Source organism: Nelumbo lutea, chromosome 1 (genome assembly GCF_056320005.1).
Source record: "Nelumbo lutea isolate HS-2025 chromosome 1, American lotus-T2T, whole genome shotgun sequence".
Lineage (NCBI taxonomy): Eukaryota > Viridiplantae > Streptophyta > Magnoliopsida > Proteales > Nelumbonaceae > Nelumbo > Nelumbo lutea.
In genome coordinates this window covers 126,370,743-126,394,436 of record NC_142684.1, presented here as the reverse complement: position 1 = coordinate 126,394,436, position 23,694 = coordinate 126,370,743, and the positions used below count along the sequence as shown (strand labels likewise).

General features: G+C 41.2%; 1 protein-coding gene across 2 annotated transcripts; it reads left to right on the top strand.

Moving 5' to 3' along the window:
- Window positions 1-14,228: 14,228 nt before the first annotated feature.
- On the top strand, window positions 14,229-21,849 carry LOC148877401 (uncharacterized). 2 transcript variants are annotated; one of them, XM_088965164.1, is made up of 3 exons: window positions 14,229-14,575; window positions 15,848-16,288; window positions 20,845-21,849. In XM_088965164.1, exons 2-3 carry the CDS (start codon window positions 16,115-16,117, stop codon window positions 21,415-21,417), a joined length of 747 nt encoding a protein of 248 aa, XP_088821290.1. In that variant the 5' UTR covers window positions 14,229-14,575; window positions 15,848-16,114; the 3' UTR covers window positions 21,418-21,849. The 2 variants fall into 2 exon arrangements, with proteins under 2 accessions (XP_088821290.1, XP_088821289.1); XM_088965163.1 differs by lacking the exon at window positions 14,229-14,575 and adding an exon at window positions 15,408-15,584.
- The last annotated feature ends 1,845 nt before the right edge of the window (window positions 21,850-23,694 follow it).

Sequence of the window (23,694 nt, the reverse complement as noted above, 5' to 3'; positions counted from 1 at the left end):
CTCAGTTCAGGTCGGTATAATCGATGCACATGTGCCATTTACCGTTGGCCTTCTTTACCAGGAATGGGTTGGCTACCCATCTTGGGTAATGGATCTCTCTAATGATGTCGGCTACAAGGAGCTTCCCGACCTCCTCGTCAACTGCTCTCTAGCGTTCCGGGGCTAAGTTGCATTTCTTCTATCTAACGGGCCTAACTACAGGATCAATATTTAGCCTGTGAGTTATGATGCTAGGGTCTATGCCGGGCATTTCTGCCACAAATCATGCAAAAACATCTAAATTTTGAAGTAAGAAACTTACCAGTTGAGATCGCAGGGGCTCCTGGACTGAAGCGCCGATCTGGAGTGTCCGAGCTGGGTCCTCCGCCGAAGTGGGCACAGGAACAACCTCTTCTATAGGTGCAGTTCACTCTTCGCATTGCTCCGTAGGTCGCTCCAGCTTGAGGTCATCGGCCACTCTGGCTTTCCCTTTGAGGGTGGCGACGTAGCACTTGCAAGACTCAAGCTGATCACCTCACTCTACCCCACTGAAGTCTATGGGGAACTTCATCGCCAGATAATAGGTGGAGACCACTGCACGTAGAGTATGGGTGATGGGCCGACCTATTATGGCATTGTACGGGGAGGGAGTTGCGACCACTAGAAAGTTGTGGTTGAGTTTCACTAGGCTAGGCCATGTGCTGACCTCCGTAGGCACAGTGATTCTCCACAAGGGCCTGACTTCCTCTCCGCTGAAGCCTACCAAGGGAGTACTTGCGGGCTTGAGATCGCTCTCTTGGAGCTGAAGCTTGTTGAATGTTGCCTTGAAAAGAATGTATGCCGAGCTTCCGGAGTCGACGAGGACACGCTTGACTTTGAAGTCATTAATCCTTATCTTTACGATGAGCGTGTCATTGTGGGGGTAGTGGACCCCGCGCATGTCGTCCTTGGTGAAGAAGATCGGGTTTTCTATCCTTGGCCGCTTCGGGGGGTTCTGCTCTTCCCTTCTGACATTGCGAGCTGATGCCCGAGCCACAGCCGAGGTGCAGCCCGCAACGATCGAACCTTCGATGATCACGTGTATGGTGCCCCGAACTGGTCTCTTTTCGGGGGGCTGCCTCTGTGGCTGCTCGGCTTGCCAATTGTTGGATTCGGGAGCATCTCTAACTTGCTCCCCCTACCAACCTACTTTATTATTATTATTATTTTGTACAAAATTTCTTAAGTATCCGCAACAGATGAGCTCTTCTATCTTGTCATGGAGGTTCTTACAATTCTCGGTACTATGACCGTGATCTTTATGAAAACTAAAATACAGATTCTTATTTCTTACATTGGGGTCCCCTTTCAGCCGGGGTGGCCACTTCACATATGGGGCGTCTTTGATCGCCATAAGGATCTTGGCCCGCTTCGCGTTCGGGGGTGTGTAGTCAGTCCTTTCTGCTGGAGGAGCTCAGAAAGGCTGTCTTGGCCTTGCCCCTGAGTTGGGTCTTTTTTCTTCTTGTTGTTCCCTTGGATCGAGGACTCACCTTCCCTTTTCTTCTTCTTGGGCTCACTTTCATTTTTTTGGTTGATTTCCTCCTCTGTCCCTATGAATTGGTCTACGAGCTTGAGGAACTTGGTTACAGTCTTGGGTCGACTGACCACCACGTGCCACTTGAACTCTTTGTGCGTGATGCCTCTCTTGGCTACTATAAGCCACACTACGGGGTCTAAGTCGGGTATTTGCAAACAAGCATCATTGAACCGCTTGATGTAACTCCGGATGGACTCTCCTTCCCTCTAGACTATGCCGAGAAGGCTCTCCTGGGTTCTCGGGCACCGCTTGTTGGTGACAAAATGAGAGGTGAAGACTTGCACGAATTGCACCTAGCTTTTTATTGACCTGTGCGGGCTACCCCTTTGAAAGTGGTGGAGAAGGCCACACACATGCAGGACTCACTGGCCCTAGCCAAATGCATTTGCGACTGGAAGGCGTCAACATGGTCATTTGGATCGAATGATCCATCGTACTTGTCCAAGGGAGGAAGTTTGAAGTCCTTCGACATAGGGATGGCTAGAAGTTCTGGAGACAGGGGGGACGGAACTGGGAGGAGTGGAGTGGCTTTTACTTCGTCTGAGCTCACCTCTTCCTTACCCTTTAGCTTGGGCAGGTTGTGGGTGGCAGTTCGGCGAGCTCGGCGGTGTCTCTGCTGCTTTGTTGGCTCGACATTAGTACTGCTTGCTTCTGTGTTGCCGAGCTTGATGGGCCCAAGAAGGGGCTCGGATTGCTGCTGAAGATTGTGAACTGAAGGGCCTTGTCTACAGTCCGTGGCCAGGACCTCGAACTGGTTCTCAGCGAGTGGGTGCTTGAACTGTGAAGGCTGAGGCAACGCGGGTCTGACTGGATGAGAGGCCGCCGACCTGACTGTAGGCTGCGAGGTGGGTGGAGTAACTTGTATTTCCCTCCTGCCGTGGGAAGAGACCTGACTCCTGAGAGGGTTCTGAGTTCGGGAGGTCTCTCCTCGGTGGGGGAGACGCTCGCTGTGACAGCGGGGATGAGCCTTCTACACAGCGGGGTGTCGTGGTGGGACTTGCTGTTGATGCTGAGGCAGTGGTGGAAACTGCTGCTGGTACTGTTGTTGGTAGACGTGGTGGTGCATTTGCTGCTGGTACAACTGAAACTGATGGACCTGTTGCATTTGAGCTTGCATAGCTCGCATGCAGTGTACCAGATTTTCCAGTTGGTTCTGTCCGGCCATCGGGAGAACTGATGGTTTTGCAAAGGTCATCTCTACCGACGAGGGGAATGGAGCACTTATCAGCGCCATGACCTGAGGCGCGCTCAGGTTAGAGACTCCGTCCGTGGAGAGGGGGAGAGTGAACTGGCCAATGCAGATGGTAGGGAGATGAAGTCGTTCCCCAAAGGTATTTTGGTCGGCACTTCGTCCGACGTTGCTGGAGGATGCCATTGAAGTCTTACTGAAAGTTGCAGTGTTTGGTGTAGGAAGGCCTTTTGAAGTGGTTCCCACAAATGGCGGAAAATGATGGTGCGCAATCTGGTCACTCCTAGCTGGTAGGGGGCCGCACTCCAAGTTGGCGACGGACGGTACCTGAGAAGAAGGGGATGAAGGATTTTCAGGGAACTCGCCCGGAGGGAACACTCCGATGCTTAAGTTAGAACTTTGAGAGAGAAAATTGCAGAGAAGATGAAGAAAGCTAGAGTGCATATAGCGTGAATGCAATTACCTTCGTCCCTTGGGGACTGGGGCCTTTTTATATTGATGCCATGTCAATTCTAGCGTAATCGCCACTGACTCTCTGTTGTAGCCATTAATTGCTAGGGCTGAGGTGGTGGGCGCAGGTAACCGTTGTAGGGTATGTTCTTGCCAGACAGGGCACACTTGTTAGAGCCTGGCAGGCACGGCGCTGCCTGGCCAGAGACGTGGGTGCAGTCTCCAGATTTGGCAGGTACAGTTGTCAGGTGATACACCGAGTTACCTGGTACCGAGCTACTGCTGACATGCGAGAATCCTCAGAGGCGATTGAGAAAAACACCTGGGCACACCAGTTAGATACATGCCTCACCCTTGACACATGTCCACAAGGAAACCCGTAAGGGGACGTAATCTACATGCACCATGCGAGAATCCTTAGAAGAAAGGAAACTTTGTCCTTAAAGGACCTCATTGAACACATGTAGAAATCCCAGTGGTACTCCCTTAATAACCAACATAAAGATAAATATCCCATTTCCTAATAGGAAAGATCATCTTTTAGATCCTTCTCCTTATAGCCTTGGGTCCTCTTTATATTGAATGAGAACATATTCGAATTCGATTTGATTATATCGAATCTTGAATTTAAAATCAAATATTCAAATGCTATTGACACCCCTAAGTACACATACAAATATGCATAGTGTACATACTAGTTTAGAAATACAAAGTACAAGGCTTTGTAGTATACATATTTGTATTTGCAATCTTTTCAAATTTAGCCTAAAAAACAAACCAGGCATAATTCATGGAAGAGAAAATTAAACTCATATGAAGTAATTTTTGTAGAAATTTATGTGAACACCCCCGTTGGTTTGGGGCTCACTTCATGAGTGAAATTAAATGGATCCGCCACCCATTTACTGAAAAAAATGGGAGTGATGTACCTCCGGTGCACAAAAACACTAAGACCATCTTTGAGAGTGCTTAAAAATAAGTATTTATTTAGGTCGAGACCACACCATTAAGCACTTATTGGTGTTTAAGAAATAAGCCTGAAATAAGTGCTTATCTTAAAAATAATGACTTATTTTTTAAGCTTGAATTTCCAACTTTTTTTTTGTGCTTTAACACAAAGCACTTAATCCATTTTATTCTAAGAACACTGTCCTCATCATTCCAAGTTGGGAGGTTTGGGTTCCATTTCTTTCAGAAGCTCTATTTAACTGGCGCCCCTGCATCTAACCGGCATCTTTGTTGAACTCTGTTGCATCCAACCATCCCTGCATCCATCCAGCGTCCCTGTTGAACTTCGTTGCGTCCAACCGGCAGCAGAGAGAAGGGGATGCGTCTGAGTATCCCACCAGCATAAACAACGACCAACAAGAGTGTTGGGATGACTGCAGCTAGAAACTGGGTTAAAGTCTGAGTGTCCCACCGTTCTTACCATTGGATTGGAATGACTGCAGCCAAAAAGAGTGTTTAAACAACGAATCAAATAAACTCAATGACCACTGTTTTTGTTTCTGATAAAAAAGAGTGTTGGAACGATGGCCAAAAACGTCTGAGTATCGCGCCGTTTTTGCCGTTGGGTTGGAATGATTGCGGCCAAAAAGTTGCAGAGCTTGATTAGAGCCTCCATGGTGAGAGAAAACAATAGATAAGGAAAGAGAGATGACCTGTTTCAATATTTGAGGAGACAATTGGATCAGAGGGTCTAGCACCCACAGGGTATATTTTGAAAAATTGAAAAAAAAAAATGAAGGACAAAATAGTCAAATGCCCAAAAATTTGTGTATAATGCCAATCCCGTCAATAACTTAAGAAATCAAAAAATTATTCCACCTATTTCAAAAAAAAAACATATGAGAACTTTATCATTATGAGTGGCAATTCATTGGAAATTAGCCTTCTTAGTTCTTTTAGAATTTTCACTTAGAGCAAAGTGAGGTAGGGATCTTCCCTTCCTCTCTCTCTCTCTCTCTTTTTTTTATCCATGTGAGCCTTTTACAAGTAACACTTCTTTCGAAATTCCTAGTGGGAAGCAAAGTAATTAAGACATCTCTTCCCAATCCTTTTTTGTTCCCTTCTAGACTTCCTGCTCATATCTCTAGAGGACTGATTTCCAATCCTCATGCTTCATTAAAGAGCTCCCAACATGCATCGATTTGAATAGAAAAAAAGGCATTAACAGGCAAGGGGAAATAAGAAGACCATAGGTAGAAAACCTAGGGAATGAGCAAAGATGAGAGAAAATTACTATATCACAAAAGAGAATTATTCAAAATCAAAAGATAGAGAGATTAACTTAAACTAACTAAAATGAATGATATGCACATGAACGGGAATTATAGTGCTCAATGCCATAAAGAGAAATTATTTTCTATCATCCTATAGAAATTATTTAGCAAATTAAACTAGAATAACGGAAGAAGGTTAATCAGCCACCCGAGAAGAAAATATTTACTACCAATGCAAGAAGAGAATCAATTCCGCAATTAAAATGACATCAACTTAACCATTAACCAATTTCCACTATGTTTTTACCCATTAAGCATTGGAATTAATTAAATCCACACCTCTTAAAAATGTAGCAAGACAATCCAAGGAAACTCATCACATAAAAAATAATAAAAAAAATACATGTGATGTAAGTGGTTCGGCTGTATAAAACAAACAATCCCAATTAATCCACCGAATATGAATTTAAATGAAAGAAACTAACAGATTTCTAAAACAGTGAACTATGATGTTAATTTGTCTTTAATTACGGTAAAAAAGACAAGGCATAGAGAAAAAAAGGATATAAATAAAGATAAACAAACTGTTAGTAAGCTAACCAACGCACGTAAATGTTAGTTGAGTGTATAGATTAATAGAAAATAATGCAAAAGTAATGGAAACGCGATCTGCTACTCACACATGGGCGCCTCACAGTTACATTCACCGTGCATTGGAAACATCTCTCGTGCATTGAATAATAACTTATAAGTACCGGAGGTGTTCCAAATGCATGTAAGATGTGCGTGTGAGGCGCCCTATGTGAGGAGCAGATCCAGTCTCTCCACAGAATGGGATCTGTTCCTCACACATGGGCGCCTCACAGGCACATCTATTGTGCATTGGGAAATCTCCCGTGAATAATAGCTTCCTGTGTGAGGTGTTCCGAATGCATGATAGGATGTGTGTGAGGCGCGTTCTGTGTGAGGAGCAGATCCGGTCTCCAGTTCCACCTCCTACCTCCTGGTTCATTTGGCCGGGAGATTCAAAAGGAGAGGAAGGAGAGAGGGCAGCGGTATAATGGGATTACAAAATATATAAGAAGTTTCTGAAATTAATCTATGGTACATTTAAAGGTGTGTAGAAATAGTTTTTTTTGTAAAATTTACAAATCTCCCTTGAAGTTTCTGACAATCATAAAAACCTCTCTTATACTATCACTTTAGAAAAAACCTCCCCTCTATATTTAAAAAAAATAGATAAATACCTCCCTTCCATCAATGATTAAGACAGAAAACGTTAAACCCATGATCATTTTTTCAAAATAACCTATTTTACTCCTTTTATGAATTAATGTGCATCTATTGATGATCGTTTTTCTGTGTGAAAAGGAGCAACTCAAGAGGAATGAACCTAAGAAGACAAAACCAAGAGGGACGATGTTATGGGTCCGCGCGTAGGATCTCATCACGGGTCGGTCCACTGGGAGAGACTCCTGTCTTCCCTCGCCCTTGCCCTTGCGTACATACCCTATTGTGGCAATCGCGTGGGTGATTTGTCCAAGAGATCACCTGAGCTCTCCTAATTGGTGATTTGTCCAAGAGACCACTCGAACTCTCCTCACTCTCTTTCTTGATTGCAAAAACTGAATACTTTATTTCAACTCATAGCTCCTTAAATAGGAGATTACAGAAGGGAATTCCTTGTTGGATTCGACTAAGCTAGGGTAATCCAACTCAAACTAAAACTCCTAATTACCTACTCAACTAAAACTCATAACTCTTACTTAATAAGATAAGGATAAGATAAGATAAGGGATAAGGGATAAGGTAAGCTGGCGGTGAGTTGGTGGGCAGAGCTGATGTGGTAAGATAAGTGTGGGCTCAGCCTGATGAGCTATCATGTGGGCCCCACCCCTACTACTGCTGCCAGATGGTGCATGCTTCTCGCAGTGCTGTTACCGTGCGGTGCGTGCTGTCGTGCGGCGCTACCGGGCAGTGTGACCATAACATTACACCCCTCCTGGACAACGAGCTTGTCCTCAAGCTCGAATTCCGGATACGGGTCTTGGAACTCTGCCAATGGATCAAACGGCTGCATACTATCTCTTAGTTCCCCGACAACATGAACAACAGGGACTGCCCCGTAGCTCAGTGCATAAAGCTGGATTATTTGATGCAGACCCCAACCCCCTTCTTTAGTTTCCAGCTCCCAGGCGTAACCATGGCTTACAGTGACTACATGATTTGCTGCACTCAGGCCAGCCGCAAGGACATTGAAGTGTTCCCCACCTCTTGGGTCATATAGTTTGAAGTAGTTTTGTGGAAGATCCACATAACAAAAATCGCGTACTGGACCACGACCCCGGTGTGCTATGTTGTGGATCACAGGAACGCGCCGGGTATACTTACAGAAGAGAACCTCAAGAGCAGCCTTACAAAAGCGAACCATGCATTTTAAAATATCCCCTTGGCCTCCCCCATATATATTTTTCTCAATATTGTGGAACATAGGGCTGTCTATGAACACAAAATCCATGCCATCAGTATAAGCTTGAGAGAAAGTTACCTCCATATCCTGCCCATCCACCTTACATCTCTTGCATGCTCCTGTTTCTTGGATTTCTGCATAGTTACCATATTGTGGTGCCGCAACCATAACTCTATGTCCACGCCGAGCCAAGGCCTTCGGTAAAGCCTCGGCAACATTGCCAATCCCACCTGTCTTCGACAAAGGAGGGCATTCTGCAGGTACCAATATAATGCTCGTGACATTGTCCCCGGCCAAAGGAGGAGACTTAACAATTTCATCCTCCGTGCGCTGATCCTTGGGAATAACTGCAGCTATAGGGGCAGCGATCTGTTGTTCGCTGGATGCCTCTGCCCAGTCCGGACGATGACTGTTTGTGTTGGCGATTCCCTCATAACTCCCATCTTTGTTGGAGAGGAATGCTTCCAACAGGCGTCGCATCTCCCGGACATCTTCCTTGGCTTCACGAACCTCCATGCTGGTTTCTATTAGCCTGTGTTCCAATTCGTTGACCTTGAATGATAGCTGCTCCATATCGCCCATGATGTTTGGCTCTGATGCCAAATGTTATGTGTCCGCGCATAGGATCTCATCACGGGTAGGTCCACCGGGAGAGACTCTTGTCTTCCCTTGCCCTTGCCCTTGTGTACAGACCCTATTGTGGCAATCGCATGGGTGATTTGTCCAAGAGATCACCCGAACTCTCCTAATGGGTGATTTGTCCAAGAGACCACCCGAACTCTCCTCACTCTCTTTTTTTACTGCGAAAACTGAATACTTTATTTCAATTCATAGCTCCTTAAAACAGAATACTTTATTCCAAAATTGGTTTTCTCAATAATATCGCTAGAAAATGGATAGAATATTCTGGGAAGTGGAATATTCTGAGTAATATCGCCTCTACAACTGTTAGGGTTTGTGTTGTTCTATCAAGAGAATAGAGATTGTAAATTGCTTGATTAAGGGCAAATACGATATTTTGCAAATTGATTAGATGACGTCTAAGGGTCAAAATGCAATTATACACGTTTTCGGTCTTGGTCATTGATGGAAGGAAGGTATTTATTGATTTTTTTTTTTAAATAGAGGGAGCTTTTTGCTAAAGTGAAATTATAGGGGAGGTTTTTATAATTGTCAGAAACTTCAGGGTAGGTTTTTTGTATTTTACCTTTTTTTTCATAGATGTGCGTTGAAACAATTGAGAGAGTGATATTGTGGCTCGATGGACCCAAAGTGATTGTAATTGGTTCTCCACTTATCCTTTCCTCTTTGTCAAGTTCCAGAATGCAGTGAGGCCAACGACAATCCCCAAACTTGAGCGAAGGTTACTGATAATTATTTTTGGCCAATTATCAATATAAATATATTAAGCTGAAATGTGTACATAAGAAGGCTTGAGAATGAGGGAAATGGAATCTAACAGTATTTTTTGCATTTATTTCATAAAAATTACAAGAATGCCACTCTCTACCAACTCTCTCTTTTGCTTTTTTTTCTTTCAAATTACAAGAATGCCACTCTCTCCTACCAACTCTCTCTCTCTCTCTCTCCTTATAAATTACAAGAATGCCATTCTCTCTCCAACTGAGGGAGACCTCAACTCGACATCTCGATTGCTAGGGGACCTACAATAAAGGTAGTCGAGTTTGAGCTGAGCCGAGCTCGAACTTTTGAGCTTAAGCTCAAGTCTCTAATTCGAGTTGAGCTTGAGCTAGACGACACCTCGATCATTGAGGGAGACCTCGGCTCGACACCTTGATTACTGAGGGAGATCTCGGCTCAGCATCTCGACAACGAGGGAGACCTTAGCTCGGCACCTTGTTAACTAAGGGAGACCTTAGCTTGACACCTTGACTGTTAGGGAAACCTCAGCTCGACACTTCAATAGCTAAGGGAGACCTCGGTTTGGCACCTCGGCAATTGAGGGAGACCTCAGCTCTGCATCTCGACCGCTTGAGAGACCTGCAATCTGAGCTTTTGACTCAAGTCAAGCTCAAGTATCTAATTTGAATCGAGCTCGAGCTTGATAGTTTATGAGCGAAAGTCTCTATTTCAAACAGGGGATGGTATTTGTCCACCCCATCTCAACCGTGACCCCGAATCCGCCTAACTATATTATAAAACATTATATATCTATATCAATATAAATATATTAAGCTGAAATGTGTACATAAGAAGGCTCGAGGATGAGGGAAATGGAATCTAATAGTATTTTTGCCTTTTTTTATAAAAATTACAAGAATGCCACTCTCTACCAGCTCTCTCTCTCTTTTGCTTTTTTTTTTCTTTCAAATTACAAGAATGCCACTCTCTCTCTCTCTCTCTCTCTTTTTCTTACAAATTACAAGAATGCTATCTCTCTCTCTCTCTCTCTTTTATAAATTACAAGAATGCCACTCTCTCTCTCCAACTGAGGGAGACCTTAGCTCAGCATCTCAGCTACTAGGGGACTTGTAATCAAAAGTAGTCGAGTTCAAGCTGAGCCAAGCTCAAATTTCTAAGTTCAAGCTCAAGTCTCTAATTTGAATCGAGCTTAAGCTAGACAACACCTCGACCATTGAGGGAGACCTCAGCTCAGCACCTTGGTCACTGAGGGAGATCTCAGCTCAGCACCTCGACAATTGAGGGAAACCTCAACTCGACACCTTGTCAACTAAGGGAGACCTTAGCTCGACACCTTGCCTGCTAGGGAAACCTCAGCTCGACACTTCAGCAGCTGAAGGAGACCTCGATTTGGCACCTAGGCAATTGAGGGAGACCTCGGCTTGGCACCTCAACTACTTGAGAGACCTGTAAATATATTAAGCTGAAATGTGTATGTAAGGTATGAGGATGAGGAAAATGGAATCTAACAATATTTTTTGCCTTTTCTCATAGAAATTACAAGAATGCCACTCTCTACCAACTCTCTCTCTTTTGCTTTTTTTTCTTTTAAATTACAAGAATGCCACTCTCTACTACCAACTCTCTCTCTTGCTTTTTTTCTTTCAAATTACAAGAACGCTATTCTCTTTCCTATGAACTCTCTCTCTTTTTCTTGTAAATTACAAGAATACCATTTCTTTCTCTCTTGCCATCTCTCTCTCTCTCTCTTTATAAATTACAAGAATGCTACTCTCACTCCAACTAAGGGAGACCTTAGCTCGGCATCTCGGCTACTAAGGGACCTACAATCAAAGTAGTCGAGTTCAAACCGAGCCGAGCTCTAATATCTAAGCTCAAGCTCAAGTCTCTAATTCGAATAGAGCTCAAGCTAGACAACACCTTGACCACTGAGGGAGACCTCAGCTCCGCACCTCAGTCACTAAGGGAGATCCCAGATCAGCACCTCGACAATTAAGGGAGACCTCAGCTCGACACCTTGTCAACTAAGGGAGACCTTAGCTTGACATCTCGCCTGATAGGGAATCCTCAGCTTGACACTTCAGCAGCTGAGGGGGACCTCGATTTGGCACCTTGGCAATTGAGGGAGACATTGACTCAGCACCTCGGTTGCTTGACTACAATCAAAGGTAGCCGAGCTCGAACTTCTGAGCTTTTGACTCGAGCCGAGCTCAAGCTTAAGATCAAGTTTGTAATTCGAATCGAGCTTGAGCCTAATAGTTTATGAGCGAGCCCATGCAACGTAGGGCCCCCTCTGTTAGTAAATCTATTAAGCTGAAATGTGTACATAAGAATGCCACTCTCTACCAACTCCCTCTTTTGCTTTTTTTTTTCTTTCAAATTATAAGAATGCCACTCTCTTTTCTATCAACTCTCTCTTTTTCTTATAAATTATAAGAATGCCATCTCTCTCTCTCTCTCTCTCCTTATAAATTATAAGAATTCCACTCTCTCTCCATCTAAGGGAGACCTCAGCTTGCCATCTCGGCAGCTAGGGGACCTACAATCTTAGGTAGTCAAGTTCGAAACGAGCCGAGCTCAAACTTCTGAGCTCAAGCTCAAGTCTCTAATTTGAAGCGAGCTCTAGCTAGACAACACCTCGACCACTGAGGGAGACCTCAGCTCAGCACCTCAGTCACTGAGGGAGATCTCAGCTCAACACCTCGACAATTGAGGGAGACCTCAACTCGGGACCTTGTCAACTAAGGGAGACCATAGCTCAACACCTCGCCTACTAGGGAAACCTTGGCTCGACACTTAAGCAGTTAAGAGGGACCTCGATTTGGCACCTTGGCAATTAAGGGAGACCTTGACTTAGCACCTCAACTACTTGAAAGACCTACAATTAAAGGTAGCCGAGCTAAAGCTGAGCTCGAGCTTGAGCTTAAGTCTCTAATTCAAATTGAGCTCGAGCCTAATTGTTTATGAGCGAGCCCCTGCAACGCAGGGCCCCATCCGCTAGTAAATCTATTAAGCTGAAATGTGTACGTAAGAAGACATGAGGATGAGGGAAATGGAATCTAACAGTACTATTTTGCCTTTTTCCATCAAATTTACAAGAATGCCACTCTCTACCAACTCTCTCTCTTTTGTTTTTTTTTTCTTTAAATTACAAGAATGCCACTCTCTCCTACCAACTCTCTCTCTCTCTCTCTCTCTCGCTTTTTTCTTCTTTCAAATTACAAGAATGCTACTCTAGACACTCTCTCTCCTACCAACCCTCCCTCTCTCTCTTTCTTACAAATTACAAGAGTGCCATCTCTCTCTCTCCTTATAAATTACAAGAATGCCACTCTCTCTCCAACTAAGGGAGACCTCATCTTGGCATCTCGGCTGCTAGGGGACCTGCAATCAAAGGTAGTTGAGTTTAAGCCGAGCCGAGCTGAGCTCAAACTTCTGAGCTCAAGGTTAAGTCTCTAATTCGAATTGAGCTCGAGCTAGAAGACTCCTCAACCACTGAGGAAGACCTTGGCTCGACACCTCAGCCACTGAGGGAGATCTCCGTTCATCACCTCGACAACTAAGCGAGACCGCAGCTCGACACCTTGTCAACTAAGGGAGACCTTAGCTCGACACCTCGCCTGCTAGGAAAATCTCAACTCGACACTTCAGTAGCTGAGGGAGACCTTGATTTTCCACCTTGGAATTTGAGGAAGACCTCGGCTTAGAACCTCGACTACTTGAGAGACTTGCAATCAAAGGTAGTCGAGCTCAAACTTTCAAGCTTTTGACTAGAGCCGAGCTTGAGCTCGAGCTCAAGTCTCTAATTTGAATCGAACTTGAGCCTGATAGTTTATGAGTGAGCCCCTGCAATGCAGGGCCTCCTTTGCTAATTATTGATGTTAAGACAAAATCTTTGGCTCATCATCGTTGGTTCGAAGACAACATTGACAAGATCCAATATTTTGTTTTTGGTCATAAACAAAGCTATTCACTTGTAGGAGGTGTAAGGTTGGGGTAAAGAGCTCTCTTTGAAAGACAGAGGAAGGCCTATAAGAAAGAAAGAACAAGGTCCTTAGGTTGGGGTTTGCACGATAGGAGGGTTAGAGCATACTTGGGAATATTGGGTGAAAAATGCCTAGGATCGGATGAGTTCTAATGTGAGGAGGTCCCGAGATCCTAAAAGGTAGGAGATCAAGATATTCGCTCCGTATCGGGGAAGGGAATATTTGATTTTGTCAATTATTGGATGTGCTATTGGGGTATCGCCATGTGTCTCATAAGGATCTTCTCAAGGATTGTCTTTCCTTATCCTTGAGATCCCTCATTACTTGTGTTTGCTACTACATTTTTGTGTGTTATGACTATTCCTATGCGACAATAGTGATGTCACCGTTCGGCAGTCGGTACTTCGTCAATTCCACGTGGCGGTTTGCAAAGTCTTTTGCTGTCATGGATTCGTGTGTGTCTGGGCACACGTAGGCCTCGCTGTGGGCTCGACCTACTGTCCTTTCTAAATCGTCATCCAGAGTGGGCTCGTAGGTTGTGAGTTCATCGCACATCATAGCGGGTGTGGCTTCATTGCACACTTAGGTGTGCTTAGGTCTTCTTGGACAAGTCTTTCTGGGGTTTGTATAGGTTTGGGCGTTGACTGGGCTTGGTGGGCCGCAGGTTTATCGTGGTTTTGCTTAATGTGTTGTGGGTTCATCGCAAAGGTGGCGATGTACCGCAAGTTCATTGCAGTGTGGGGTTTGATTGTAAGCTACTCATAAGTGCTTCTGTGGTGGTACTCCTAGTGTCTGAGTGTTCTTTGAGGGTATGAGTGAGCTGTACATACCTACATCACTATCTCACTAGATCCAATTGAAGCTAAAAAAATAGTAGACCAAGCAAACTACCTGCTGCTCTTCATTTGCTCCTTGTAGACTTGTACACCCACTCGTTTGTCTAGAATAGATTTTGAGAGAGAGATGATTGGGCGAGAGATGGTTGTCTGTGGCAGAAAGAGAGGGCATTTTGACGTAGGCATTGCTTAGGTTCTTGCCTCATCTATGGAAATGGGGGTATAGATAAGCAACACCCGCACCCGCATCTGGAAACCTTTCTCCACTCATGATCAGGGTCTTGTCAGGTAAGCTGTTTAATCTTCAACTTGATTGGGAATTTTACTAGAGTCCGGAGATGGTTGTCTATGGCAGAAAGAGAGGGTCTGTTAACGTAGGTATTGCTTGGGTTCTTGGCTCGTCTTTGGAAATGGGGGCATAGATTAGCAACACCCGCACCCTCATCTGGAAACGTTGCTCAGCTCATGATTAGGGTCTTGTCAGGTAAGCCGTTTAACCTTCAGCTTGATTTCTTTTGTTTGTGGCATAGATATTTGGTAGTATGGATTGCTAATGTGAGGTATCCCACAGTCCCATGTTGGTAATATGGGATGCTAATGTGAGATATCCCATATAGGTATGCTGTTGTGGGGTATATATATGTTTGGGTTCTCTCCCTCTCTAACAGCTAGCTTTTAGGTGTGAGTTGTCCCAAGGCACATAACAAATGGTATTAGAGCCTGCACAATGCCTCTCAGTTGCAATTGCGCACGTGGTGACATTGGTATTGCAGTGTTCGACCGGGACTAGGTGGACTAATGCAAAGCCAGCTTGTGTGAATGCTGAGATTACAGAGCATGGTGGAGTATTACGATCCATTTGTCCTATGTTGATAGTATGGGATTCTAATGTGAGGTATCTCATATCGGTAGAATGTGATGCTGTTATGGGGTGTATATGTGTTTGGGTTCCCTCCCTCTAAGAGTTAGCTTTTAGGATTGAGTTCTCCTAAGTCACATAGCAAAATGGTTCATGTTCTTATTTCAGTTGATACTGTTCTAACTTCTCGTTTACCTTTGATTGTGGCAATACCTCTTTTGGTGAAATATGATAGGGGTATTAGCTGTGAAGGTCATTGATCTTTTGTTGTTGAACCTTGATTTGGGTTTATGCTGTTTTGGTTTTATTTGTAGTTCTTGGGTTTTAATTTAGTTTTAATTAAATTTATATTATTATCATTATTAATTGTGATTCAGAGGTAGGTTTATGATATCACATTTAGAAGCTAGCCTCATTTCGTTCATCCTTTTAATACGGCAAAGAGCAATATTCGTCGTTCAAGTGTTAAAAAGCAAAATAATCAGTCGGGGTTAGATATTCTGGAAACTTGATTGTTAAGATAGTCGGGTCCCTGAATCAGTTTGGAGGATCTTCTGTGGGTTTTCTTTTCTTTCCAGGCGAAAGAATTCGATGAAAGACAGGGTCCTGTTCTAGTATACAACATATTACCATGGTAAGCGTCTATAGATTTTTGAGTCTGGACGTTTGTTTACAGGCATAAAATAAGCTAAAAGGATTTATAATCAAGTTTGTATTGGATTTCATTGCTGTGCATTTTCATCTCTCTCTCTCTCTCATATTACTGGTTTCGTTATTATTATTATTATTATTATTATTATTATTATTATTTTTGTGAAGACAGGGTAATTGGTACATAAAATATACTTCTGTTCAAATTATATTGGATCAACATGGGTCATATTTTCTTAACTGCAGCATTATCTTGGAGGTAAAAGGTGAGAAAAATGAGGACGAGGAACAAACTAAGGAGACCGCCCACTTTGCATTTCAATGCAGGAAGCAGATGCTCATTATCTTTTGTAGTGTAGGGGAGATCCAGGTGTGACTGAATCCTCATCCACTAAGTCGAGAGTTGGAACAGGTGGAATAGGACAATAAACCCAAGAATTTCTTGACGGTTCTTCTCAATTCAGACACTTGTTCTTCCTTGACTAGAGAACTGCAATAAACCCAAGAAAGGAAATGGAGGACAGTCAGTATTTCTGTCCTGGGAGGATATGTCTGGACACAGATGGGAATCCAATTCAAGCCCATGGAGGAGGGATTTTGTATGTTGAGAGTTCAGGGGCATACTACTGGTATGGAGAGCACAAAGGCGGTCCCACTTACAATCCTCATGAAAATGGAGATGCATGGGTAAATTTTAAATTTGAATATATTTCATTTTTTGCAATCCAAAATTCACATTCTGTGTTAGGTACTGTTTAGCTTCAATTATATCACATGTTTTCCAGCTTTGAACTGACGGCCAAACTGTTTTCTTTTAACATGATATTGGGATTAAGGGGTTCATGACAATAGTACTGTATTGAATATTATGATTTATCCCCCTCCTTCCCTGCAAAAACAGACAACTAAGCATATAATGGCACTAGGAATATTTTCAGTTGTCATTATTACCAGTAATGAATTCCTCATAATCGACTCCAATGGTGTTGACTCTTAGAGAAACCTAGTGGTGTTGGCTCCATTAGGATCAATCCTTAGTTAATAACAAGTATTTTATTTATTGGTTGAATATTAGCCTACTGGATCACTTTGTTATTTTAAGATTTGTTATTCTTATTGCTTTATTTTTCTTCATTACTAAATCATTCCTTTAACCAGTGTTGCATGACTCTGCTAAATGCTTCAGAGTCCTGGATTCTTGAGAATACTTTTATGTAACATTTCCTTCTTACCTCCTAGCTTACTTCACATAAGTTAATAGCTAGTGTACAGTATGAATGTTCATTTTCATATCAAACATTGCTTAGTAACAAAGACAACATTTTATACCCCTTTCGATCAGTATATAATGTTAAAAAAGGCCATTACCCAATGTTGGTCCTAGACATCTGGGCTTGAGAGGGGTGGACTGGATACGGACCCAATCACCCAACCTTTGTCATTCTTTTTTTCACAAAGTGGTTGCTTTTAGACTTGAACCAACATTCTCACCCTTGTCAGCCCAAGATTTTACCATTACACCAAGCAATAGCCCCCAGGTATATAACATAAGAATTTGACAGAAAAAAGAAGAGGAACTATTTTTTGTAGTATATACTTTTCCATAGATGTGTCTGTGAGTCCATGTTTTACCATCTTGTTGAGTCAGACTCTTCTACATGCTTCAGATTCCAACTCCCATGTCCATGTCCATGCAACACCACCAGCAATAGGAATGATCTAGTTGTTGATTGCTTCGATTCCAGACAAGGTTCGATGTTGGTGGAAATGTCGGTCATCCAAATATAAGAAACATGTTGGAAATGTCCAAAATATCGTACGGAAATATTGTAAAAATTATAGATATGGGGGAAACATTGTAAAATGTGAAAAATATAGAATGTTATTTTATGAAATGATAAAAGAAGCATAGGCATACCTTTTTAAATTATTATCTTATTCTAAATCATTAAACAAAGCTAAGAGACTAAGTTTATAGATAAAATAATATATTCTAAAGTTGCCCTATAAACCTTAAGATTCGGAGCTTCATGATAGAATGTGTTAAAGCAAAATTTGAACTCATAGAAAATGTAAATGGTTGTAATAGATTAACCAAATAATCTATTACACAAACAAAAGCTAATATTTAACTTTATATTTGAAATGAATATTGAGTTAGCTCAAAGTGGTAATTATATAAGTTAGGTGGACAATAACTTGCTACTTCACATACCTACAATATTGTTACCAAATTATCTCTTGTACTCCACGTGGTATTGGTAGTGTTCAATGGGGAATATGTCAATTCCAGTAAAATTTCATGTTGTTACCCATGGAAGTGGAAATGGAAGTATGTCGTGGAAACTATCTCTTGCACTCCACATGGTGTTGGTAGTGTTCATTGGGGAAATGCCGATTCCAGTAAAATTTCATGTCGCTATCCATGGAAATGGAAATATGCCGTGGAAATATTAGGGAAACTAGGGACATTTTAAACCACGATTCCAGAATGGACAGGTACTTCAGAATAGTAGAATGAAGAAAAACCTGAACAATTGGGAGGTTGGAACCATGCAGAAAAGCTGATGAACTTCAACAAGGAGAAATCTTGTATAAATCAGAGTGATAGCAGGGTCTGGGTCTGGGGCAGCTTAGTATCCTTTTTCAGGAGATTTTATAATTCAAACAACTTTCTTAGCTCAAAAGTGACATCACATTTCCTAAATGGAGATAGCTTTGGTGTTTTGGTGTGGACAATAGTACTAGGAATGCCTAACAAGTGACACACTAAGCGTGAGAAGGATGGAGCTGGATTCTACACAGTGTCATTTTAGCAACAACAACAGAAATAGCAGATTACCTGTTTATTGACTGCACATTGGCTAGTATATTTTTGGTCAATCTCACTGTATCTTTGGAGTAAGGGATGCTTCTATCTGTGCTTGAGGCCCTCCTCCAAAGCTGGTATCTGAAAGGGTTGAGTAGAAAAGGGAAAGTTATAGGGATACTTCTTTATGTTTCTTCTGGGCGCCATCCTTTTTATTTGTGTGTGGCATGCTCCTTGGATTTATGAATTCACAGGGGGCTTCAAGCCCTACTTAGTGGTTGACAGATTCTTTTTCTTCTCTTTTGGTGATGGTGTTTCACTCTCAAGTTTCATTCACTTTTCCCTCAAGTTTCATTCACTTTTCAGTTGGTAGAGGAATGTTTTTAGATGGGTTTAACAAAATTGCTTATTAATGTTATTTTTCAAAATTTTCTGTTGAGCAATTTTTTTTTTAGTTTTAGTGTTTTACTAATACTTCTCGTCTTGAATATAGCATATTAAGTTTTTGGCTTCATATTACAGCATATATTTCTATTCTTCATTCTTTCTTCTTCTATCCACTGTCTACCTTATTTGCTGAAATCTTAAATTTCTGTTAACATGTTACTCTAGCTTATGGTTCTTGCTGTTATAGCTCACTTTTAGTCTTTTTAACCCTAATACCTCCTGTAGCAGATGTTTCCTCCTTTAGTACCAATCTACCTGCCTCTGGTTTCATATTACAGTCCCTATACAGTTATACCATACAACCCTGTCTCTGATTCATAAACATTATAGAACCTACATAGTCAACCTGTTTTTTTCCCTTAGTAGACAGTCCTTATTTTCCCTGATAATCACACCTTAGTAAAGTGAGGTATCACCCTTCTCTTTTGGAACATGCTACATCACCCCTCTGAAAGTGAGGTGCCATCCTTAGAGGAGTGAAGTAATACCCTTCTATTTCTGGGATATATGATGTACCCGCCCTTTCCCCTTCAAAGTTGCTTTCCTTTCCAGCTGTCTTTCACAAACAACACTTTTGTGGTTAATAATGGAAAAGCTACGTCTTACATTTTTATGTCTAAAATGATGAAGTTGGATAGTGATGCATATGATCATCTCCTTTCTACTGCTAATTCTCTACTAAGACTTAGTATTGCTTCTTACCTTTGTGGTATTGATTGGTGAGTAGATGACTTTCATACCAAGAAAGTATTACTGAATTATGGAGGAGTACTCTTTGCACCATTAATTGGAGCATTTTGAAAGAGTGGAGTAATCATATATTTGAGGGAAAAATTTATCCTTTGCGTTGCTAATAGAAATAAATTTTCTGCCCACCTAGTTGGGATGTCAAATTTTGTGGTAACAAGGCAGAATTTTGGTTTTCTTTATCTTTTCTTTAGATACTAAATGAATACCTGTTCCTGTACCCATATATGTGATAATGATGTCATATTTGGGTATCATAGGTAAGGAGTGGAGTTTTAAAAGGTCTAATTAGCACAAAATCTATTTGCAAACAAGGATGTGCATAATCACACGAACTATACCTGATATGCAGTTTAGTTTTACATGGTTATACTCTTTTCTTTTGGCTACAAAAATGGGCTATATGGTTCTGCAATTAAATAACCTTTTAGGATGTGTTTGGTTTGAAAGAAAAGTTAGGGAAAAGGAAGGGATATGTACGGAAACCTATACAAATATAGGACTGAAATAAGATGCAAAATGATACAACTACTTAACCAAATACTGCCTGGGGGAATGAGGTAGCCTTGGAAAGAGCTACTTAACCACTTATATAGGACTGAAATAAGATGCAAAATAAGACAACTACAACATAGGATCTATGCTACTGTGGTTCAAGAAAAAGTGCCAGTCTTGATGCTTGTATAAATTGTCAAATTTGGTCAACAGCAGAACATTTATATAAAAAGTGCCAGTCTTGATGCCTGTATAAATTGTCAAATTTGGTCAACAGAAGAACATTTATATAATATGAAATAAGGGATATTTTTATTTTCATACAACAAATACACATAAGCATAAATCCACAGTGTTGAACCAAAATTGGTAGGGTGCCAAAATCCAAATGTGTCCACTGTTCTTTCATCTAATAAAAGGCCATGGGATGTAATGTTGGATCCATTTCAAGAATCAAAGCTGACATATTGAGAGCATAATATCAACTCGTAATGTGAAGGTTCAAAATCTCTTCTTAGATTATGGAGTTTAAAGGTGTTATCATTTTTCTCTCCACAGCCTGCTCTTTCTGCATGCCTTTTTTATACCTTTCTCAAATACATACATATCATCAGTGGAAAAAGGAAAATGGAGAATATTCTAATACTATTTGGTTGTTACCATTTATCATAATATGTGAAGCTAATTTATTTCTCTACTAAGCATAATTTTGAAGTGTTAAATACTTTCCCACTTTGGCTAATAGGTTGACATGATTGGAGTGAGTTGCTACTCTTCCAAGGACCTTTGGACATGGAAAAATGCGGGTATTGTACTGACAGGAGAAGAAACAAATGAAACACATCATCTTTACAAATCAAATGTGCTTGAGAGGCCAAAGGTGATTTACAATGAAAAGACAGGAAAGTATGTAATGTGGATGCATGTAGATGATGCCAACTACACCAAAGCATCTGTGGTTGTTGCTGTCAGTAGCTCTCCTATTGGCCCTTCTGAGTACCTCTTCAGCAAGCAGCCCCGTGGTTATGACAGCAGGGACATGACTATCTTCAAAGATGATGATGATGCGGCCTATCTGATCTACTCATCAGAGGACAGTAGTGAACTTCACATTGGGATTGGGCGCCTCAGTGATGATTATCTTAATATCACCCATATGATGAGAAAGATCCTGGTGGGGAAGCACAGAGAAGCTCCTGCTATATTCAAACACCAAGGTGCTTACTACATGATTACATTGGGTTGCACAGGTTGGGCCCCAAACAGTGCACTTTCCCATGCAGCCAAGTCAATCTTGGGCGCCCCTGAGAGACATTAGGAAATCCTTGTGTAGGTGGGAATGAGGTATCAAGACACACAATTTTTTTTTGAACAAAGCACTTTTGTGTTGCCACTACCGGGGCTTCCAGTCTCATTTATTTTCATGGCTTATCGGTGGAACTCTGCTGAGTTAGGTGATTCAAGGTATGTATGGTTACCTCTGGCAGTTGGTGGAGGAGCTGACCAGCCATTGGAGAACAATTTTGGGTTTCCATTGTGGTCAAGAGTATCAATTTACTGGCACAAAAGATGGAGACTTCCAGATGGGTGGAAGGGCATGTAAAAGTTAACATTTTCTTTCTTATTTCTTTTTCCTAATGGTCCTGTATCAAAATTTAGGCCTCTATTTATTCTTTCACTGCTTCCTGATTTTGTCTCTGTTATCTATGCTTCTTCAAATATCACAATCCAGTAACTGCTATTCATTGTAGATTTTAGCCTTTAGGCATGGGTTCTGTCGATGATGTTATCATGTTTATAAGCTTTCAGAGAGGAGACTTGAGAGATCTAAAATCATTTAATAGAAACAACAGTGATTGAAGCAATATGGTACTCAAGCAATTGACCCATTTTCTGATGATTTTACTTCGAGGATCGACATTCTCACATTCAAAGTGACGAGGATGGTACAATTGATCAAAAGAAATTCCTTAATGCTACTTCTCTGCCCTTGATCGCCAAAAAAACAAGAAGAAAAAAGACAATGATCTTTGTCACCTTGGGCTCAGTTTGGAAGGAGTACAAATGCAAATATGTACAGTGTAAATACATACAAAATAATACAAAATATAAGATTTTGCACTCTATATATTTGCATTTGTACTCCTTCCAAACTCAGCCTTAGGCTTGGCAAAGTTAGTTATGACATAATATCCAAAATCATTACAAATAGGGTTGTAACATTGTTAAAAAAGACTATTTTCCCTTCTCATGGTGCTTTATTTTCATTAATATGAGCTTCGTGAAGTATAAATAAGGGGAAGAGATTCTTTTTTGTTAAAAATGAAAAATGTCGTTCAGGACTGGGTACTTAGCAGTGGTCTCATCTGTTTGGAAACCTCATTAACTTATGCATAGCTATAACTTCCATTTCAATCGTTACCAGCTAATGAATTGTAGTCTATTAAAGCTTGATGTAGGGTATCAAGCACTTGCATTATTTTAGCTTGCAGAGATGTATTATGCAAATCAGTTTGTAGGCTGTTGGGAATGGTAAAGAAATTTAAGAGGGATGTTCATCAGTACTAATGATTCTATTTTTAAAACAAATATATAATATTTTTGGGTTTTTGAATCTAAAAGAAGCATTAGAGTTTGGATGCATCTGTGGGTTCTTAGCTCACAAAGCTATAAACCCATTACAGATTACTCAAGTACTACTCAAATCTCAAAACTCATCATCTTGTTACAGAATTCATCATCTACCACCTTATGGCTTGGAATGAAACCAAAGCGTGAGGATGTTTGGACTCAATGGCAGATTTAGTCATTTTGCAAATTCACTTACAGATCTTTTCATCTCCATTGGAGGATTTGTTTTTAATTAGCACATATTCTTACTCCTGGGTCCTGGTCCAAGGCAACTTACTACCAAGTCTATTCCTAGATAAATCTTATTGCGGATGCAGGACTGTTAATGGAAGGATGTAACATTAATGGTCCTGTTGACAAGAAAATATGGGCTGTAAAATCCTTACATCCTATAATAGCATGTTCCTATGGCCTATGGAGATTAGGAGTGTAAATGGAACGAATTCGAATCAGATTAGGCAATATTCGAATTCGAATTCGATTAGAAAATTCGGTATCTGAATTCGATTCAATATCCGACGGATATTGAAAATTAATATCCAAATTCGAATCCGATTAAATATTCTAATATTCGATTCGATTCGAATTCAATTAATTAATTATTTTAGATAATTAATAAATATTTTATTGATATAAAGTATATAAATATATAAGTTATTTATATAACTTAATTATTATATATATTATATATAAGAATTAAATAATCGATCGAATTCGGATATTTATCGAATCAAATCAGGTTATATCCGAATTCAATTTGAGTATATTGAATATCGAATTCAAAATCGGATTTTCGAATACCATTAAAACCCCTAATGGAGATGCTTATCAGGTGCAATCTCAGTTCGGAGGAATCCGTATGTGCTCCTCAGAGTACAGCTCACAGCTCCATCCCACCATGTATTGGGAACATCTTCCCATGTATGGCTAGAACGCATTGTGAGGAGCAGATCCAGATTCAGTT

Excerpts from the sequence above, each read along its gene's own strand:
- LOC148877401 (XM_088965164.1), top strand. The coding sequence starts at position 16,115 with ATGGAGGACAGTCAGTATTTCTGTCCTGGGAGGATATGTCTGGACACA. Across the intron at positions 16,289-20,844 it reads ATGAAAATGGAGATGCATGG|GTTGACATGATTGGAGTGAG; the intron begins GTAAATTTTAAA and ends TTTGGCTAATAG.